The sequence below is a fragment of the Carassius auratus genome, chromosome 2, assembly GCF_003368295.1.
Source record: "Carassius auratus strain Wakin chromosome 2, ASM336829v1, whole genome shotgun sequence".
NCBI lineage: Eukaryota > Metazoa > Chordata > Actinopteri > Cypriniformes > Cyprinidae > Carassius > Carassius auratus.
Window position 1 is genome coordinate 25,495,286 of NC_039244.1, and position 5,933 is coordinate 25,501,218.

General features: G+C 42.6%; 1 protein-coding gene across 1 annotated transcript; it reads left to right on the forward strand.

Annotated features, from left to right (window-relative positions):
- Nucleotides 1–2,893: 2,893 nt before the first annotated feature.
- LOC113038289 (zona pellucida sperm-binding protein 3-like) lies at nucleotides 2,894–4,778 on the forward strand. Its single transcript, XM_026195605.1, has 8 exons — nucleotides 2,894–3,494; nucleotides 3,560–3,681; nucleotides 3,752–3,855; nucleotides 3,924–4,101; nucleotides 4,167–4,284; nucleotides 4,350–4,435; nucleotides 4,508–4,596; nucleotides 4,670–4,778. The coding sequence occupies exons 1-8, from the start codon at nucleotides 2,925–2,927 to the stop codon at nucleotides 4,735–4,737; spliced, it is 1,335 nt and encodes a 444-aa protein (XP_026051390.1). The 5' UTR covers nucleotides 2,894–2,924; the 3' UTR covers nucleotides 4,738–4,778.
- The last annotated feature ends 1,155 nt before the right edge of the window (nucleotides 4,779–5,933 follow it).

Sequence of the window (5,933 nt, forward strand, 5' to 3'; positions counted from 1 at the left end):
TTTCATTATGACTGGTGTTAATGCTATTGGTCTATAGTCGTTAAAAGCATGCAACAGTTGTCTGTTTAGGAACAGGTATGATGGTAGCAGTCTTTAAACATGTAAGAACTATAGCCTCCTTCAATGACCTGTTAAATATGTCAGTCCAAACAGCTGCAAGCTGTTGAGCACATAACTTTAATACACGTCCTGGGACCCCATCTGTTCCAGGTGCTTTTCTGATGTTTATGTTCTGCAAGGCCCGCTTGACCTGGTGCTGATCTAGTACGATTGGTTGCTCGTCATCATGAGCACTGACAATGGTCTGTCCTACACTGGCTCCATCCTCAAAGTGGGCGAAGAAGAGATTCAGCTGGTCTGGAAGAGAAGGGTCAACAGAAGAGGGTGGACCATAGTTCACTGTATTATTTGTTATTGTCCTGATTCCCTGCCACATGCTGTGATGATTATTTTCTTTAAAATGCTGTTCAATGCGCAGCTTGTAATTTTTCTTTGCAGAAGTGATCCCTCTTCTGAGGTCAACTCTGGATTTCCTGTAGGCCTCCTGGTCCCCAGATCGCAAGGCAGCATCCCTAGCTTTCAGAAGAGTACATAAATTTCTGTTAAACCAGGGCTTCTGGTTAGGGATCAGTTTGACATGTTTAGTCTGGATGGTATTTTCAATACAGAACTTAATGTATGACTTAATGTAGTACTGTGGTGGTGTATTGCTCAATGTCTGCATGATCAAAGAGCTCCCACATAGTATCTTCAAAACAGTCCTGTAGTGCAGATTCTGTTTCCTCAGTCCAGATCTGCACAGTCTTGACTTGGCATTTAGTTCTGATAGCAACAGGCCTCTATGTTGGTCTCAGGAAAAAAGCCAGATGATCAGATTGACCAAGGTGGGGGGCTGGCACTGCTCTATAGGCCCCCTTTATATTCGTATACACCTGATCCAGTGTTTTTTCGTTCCTCGTTCCAACCTTAATATTTTTATGAAACTTAGGTAGGACTGACTTTAAATTTGAATGGTTAAAGTCTCCCGCCACAATGAAGAAACTGTCAGGTAGCCTGTTTTGTTGTGCACTGATAGGCTCGTACAGTTTTTTCATGGCTAACTTGGCGTTAGCCCGTGGATGGACATACACAGCAGCCACAAACACAACAGTGAACTCCCGGGATAAATAAAACGGTCTGCATTTTAACAGCAGGAATTCCATGTCTGCACAACAATGCCTTTCCATAACAATAACATCCTTACACCAGTTTTTATTTATAAACACGCATACTCCTCCCCCTCTCGTCTTACCAGACTTTATTGTGCTGTCTGATCTATAAACACCGCGACCCGCTAGCTCCACAGCTGTATCCGGGATGTTTTAATGTAGCCATGTTTCTGATATTATCTTGACACAATAGTCCCCGCGGTGATCCATAGTCCGGAGTCTCATCTCGTCCATCTTATTGACGAGAGAGCGGGCATTAGCAAGAAAAATGCTGGGCACGGCAGGTTTATGTGGAGCTCGGCGAAGCCTGTCCCGGCTCCCAGCCCTCTTCCTCCGCTTCTGCTTCCACGTCCTCCTCGATCGGTGTCTCTTTCCGGAGACTCGGATTAGTTCCCTACGCTTCGTTGGCCAAATAATCTCCACCGGGAATGTACCAAAGTTACCAGGTACATATACTGAACTGCTGTTTGTTATCATCAAAAGTGTAGATCGAGTGTATTTTACCATAAAGCTGCTAAGCAAAGGAGAGCACCAAGCCGCTGCATGTGCACGCGCCGCCATTCAACTATTTGAAAATAGTTATAAGGTTCTATCTGACATTTTTGTCCAAATTGATTTATTCCCATATTGTTATTCTGTGACAACTTATTTACATTATGTGATAGATTTTTTTTTTATGTTGTACACATTGTTTATTTAAAAAACATTAAGGTTCTATCTACACGGTGGAATGCAAAAATTTTGAAGCTCAATATCTCCAAACTACTTGCAATGCAGATAGAACCTTATAATTCCAAAGGGACGAATTGGCAAGATGAAAAGAATGCACCATGAGCCTAAGTGTTGTGTTAAAGTAGATGTGACTGTTCAGTGGCACCCTAGTTGTTGCTTTCAAATGAATAGAATGAGAAATCTTAGCTGTGTAACAGAAAAAAATAACAGCAAAAAAAAATTCAAAACCTCTTTGTTAATAGTTTGCAACTTTTTTTCTGTGTGTGTGTGCTGGTCCACAAACTATTTGTCAACAATATATTTAGTTTAAGACTTTTCCAGACATTTTCCAGTGTGTTTTATTGTGTGTTGTTCTTAATGTCCATTAACGGGTTTCTTTTCAGCATGCAGTAGTTCAAGCTGAAGGAAGGAAGTCTACCGTAAATTCACACACACTAATCAACCTACTCATAAAACAATGGGAAGTAGGAGAAAACATTTTAGTGAATCTACAATAAAATCTATGTACTATACTATGATCTTGCATTCCATCGCTCCATTTCCATCTCTTGTGAAGATTGATGTGCTGATGTGAGGCAATTGTGTCACAATCTAAGCCTGACTGTGTAGAAACACGATGATCTTTATTATTTTGAAAACACTAGTGTACAGTTCTGTCCGTGATCATGTTTCTGAATTAATAAGAAGAGGACACAAAAAGGCTTAGATGTTGGTTGTGTTTCAGAGAATTTATGTCATTTTTATATTTGAAGTAAACAATCATTTGGTATAGCTTCTAATACAACATGTCCTTAAATGGGGCAAAGTTTATTTTGAGTAAAGAGAAATAAATGGTGTTCACCTGTGACAAATTGATTGAGTAAATTAGCTGGTATAGAGGAAAATTATGCTTGTCACGAGAGAGGTGGAGCCATCCTGATTTTCAGCTGTATAAATTTGGATGGTGGAGCACTAGTGCATTATTGAACTGCAAGCTTAACAACAATGGGGTTTGGGCAAGTTGGATTTGGATTGGTCTTCCTTTTTGTGCTGGGATTTTCTGAAGCACAGTGGAGTCCCAACGAGAGAAATGATTGGACCCCAAGCGACTTTATGCCTAGGGCAAAAGTTCAGAAAATTGACTCTAGGATGCCTCCAATTCCCAAGAAATATGGCCCCAGTAAACCTGCATCAGCCCCACAAAGATTTCCTGTCCTAACACCAGCTAAGAGTGACTTTAGGAGGCCTTCTCAAGATGTTTTTGGAGTTCAGTCAAAAGAACAGATGCTGGGTCCAGTGACAAAACTGACATGGCAGTTTCCAAACCTGCCAAAAGAACCACAGCAGCCAGTCATCCCTTTTGATCCGCGTCACTTTGTCCCTCCCAACAGCGTAGCGGCTCAGTGTAGAGAGGGTTCCATATATGTGGAAGTCAAGAAAGACTTCTTTGGGATTGGGAAGCTAGTGAGCTCCTCTGCTCTTACACTGGGAGGCTGTACTGCAACTGGAGAAGACCCATCTGCTCAAGTGCTTGTCTTTGAGTCTGGACTGCATGGATGTGGCAGTGTAGTGATGGTGAGGTTTAAATGTTCCATTTCAGTGGCTTGGAGTATTTTGACCAACAGGAGTCCTATCTTCAGGTAACTAACGATGAGCTTGTCTACACCTTCAAACTTCTCCACACCCCACAAGAGGCTTCATATGGTGTTCCTATTGTTCGGAGCATTAGTGCAGTGGTTGGAATCGAGTGTCACTATTCAAGGTGAGGTCAGGGTTCAAGGTTGCTGATGGATTGAAGGGCAGGGTAAGGTGATAGTTTGACTCTCTTGCAGAAAGCACAATGTGAGCAGCGATTCCTTAGTGCCCAGTTGGGTCCCATATACCTCTCTTGAAGCTGCAGAGGAGGTCTTCGTCTTCTCCCTCAAGCTCATGACCGGTTGGTGTACCAAATGCTCTCGTAACTATCCAGTGCTTGTGAACCTGTTCTAAAAGTTGTCTTTGTAGATGACTGGAGATTCGAGAGGCCTTCTAACCAATACTTCCTGGGTGATATCATAAATCTTGAAGCATCTGTGCTTTCATACAGCCATGTTCCCATCCGTGTGTTTGTGGACCGCTGTGTGGCTACAATAGTTCCTGATGTCACATCTGTCCCCAGATACTCCTTTATTGAGAACAATGGGTGAGTGGTGCACCTCATGTGTCCCACACTAGGTGTATTGAAGATTAACTTGGTTCCTTTCGCAGGTGCCTGGTTGATGCCAAGCTCACAGGCTCCAGATCTCACTTCATGCCCCGAACTCAAGGTGACAAGTTGCAGCTTCAGCTAGAGGCTTTCAGGTTCCAGCAACCAGACAGTGGACTGGTATGTGACTTGTGCAATGCTTTATATTATGTGCTATCATGATCTACAAACGATGGTCTCTGCAGGTTTACATCACATGCATGGTGAAGGTGGCTTTAGCAACAACGACTCCAAATCCTGAACAGAAAGCTTGTTCCTTCTCTGCTAATGGGTATGATTCCCCACCACCTCAAAGTGTACAGGTGACTGAGGAAATGCTTTTAACTTAAGGGTGTCTTGTCAGTTGGGTGTCTGCAGATGGTTCTGACCAGGTGTGTGGCTGCTGTGACTCCACGTGTAGTACCAGAAGAGGAAGTGACCAGCCCCATAAAGGTCAGATTAGTTTAGGTTGACCTTATTATTATTATTATGCACCACTTTTTCTAACTGCTTGTTTGTTCCTCAGATCTGCGGTGGGATAAATCCTCTGTTGGGCCCATCAGTATTAAGGAACCTGGCTATGGCCAAAAATAACTGGAAGTGCTTTGACTTCATTAAAATGATCTTAATGGGTTGTGCATTTGTCTTGTGCTTTCTCTTCTCCCTCAAATCTACAATTTGAATCCTGTTATGTGGCTTTGCTGGCACACACATACGAGCCAAACTGCTTGTGACCACTGTCAAGTTTACCATCTTGAGTGTCTTGTAAAGGGGTCCTATTAAGTGGGGGGTGAAAGTGACTTGACCTTCCAAGTATGGTGACCCATACTCAGAATTTGTACATTTCATCAAACGTGAACCCACCCGGCGCAGTGGCCAGCCATTTATGCAGCAGCGCCTGGGGAGCATTTGGGGGTTCGGTGCCTTGCTCAAGGGCACCTAAGTTGTGGTATTGCCAGCCTGAGATTCGAACCCACCTCCCTGGGGTTAGGAGTCAAAATCTCTAACCACTAGGTCATGACTTCCCCTATTATGCTCCCTTACGTAGGCTTTATTTTGTTTTGGAGGTTTACAAGAACAGGATCTCACACTTGCCCAGTCTGGCATTAACCAGTTAAATGGTTCCTGTATCAAAAGGCCCACATTATGAAACCCAAAGTGTGCTGTGACTGGATGTGGAAGTACAGATGTTCCCACTCCTTGAAAGAGGAGCAGAATCTGTGAGCGCTTGATGTGACGTGGCACCACGATTCCATCTCTAAAGCGATACTAAACTCTAGTGGAAATGCAAACCATGCTTAGTTGTACCGAGCTGTTTTTTTTTTTTTTACAAAGCAAATAAAACCTCCAATAAGATGTTTGGTTTAACATTTTTAAATGTGATTAGGAATTAACACAAGAAAACAAAGTTTTCAATCTGTTCCTGGAGCCTCCCCAGTGGTATATTTATTTTTATGAGACACAGATTAAGTTGAGTACTCTACTAATCACCTAATGAGTTCATTCAGCTGAGAGACTCCAAATAAAAAAAAAAAACTTCATGTTGGTGATTTAAAAAAAATGGCTATAGGGTTTAGGCAAGCAGTATTTGGAAAGTTATTGGTGTTTACTGGTTCATCAGAAGTACAATGGCAAGATAGATCAATGCAAAACAATGTAATGCTTAAGCTTCAAAAGCATCGAACCAGGATGTCTCGGAGTCCAACAAAATCTGCTAATAACAGTACTGTATTAGCACCACAAAGGTTTCCTATCCAGAGACAAGCCAGGAGTGACTTTGGAAAGCCTTC

What these genes read in the sequence shown, in the direction of transcription:
- LOC113038289 (XM_026195605.1), top strand. Translation starts at nt 2,925, where the DNA reads ATGGGGTTTGGGCAAGTTGGATTTGGATTGGTCTTCCTTTTTGTGCTG. An exon ending in TCCTTTATTGAGAACAATGG is followed by an intron (nt 4,102 to 4,166) that starts GTGAGTGGTGCA and finishes TTCCTTTCGCAG; the next exon opens with GTGCCTGGTTGATGCCAAGC. An exon ending in AAGTGACCAGCCCCATAAAG is followed by an intron (nt 4,597 to 4,669) that starts GTCAGATTAGTT and finishes TTTGTTCCTCAG; the next exon opens with ATCTGCGGTGGGATAAATCC.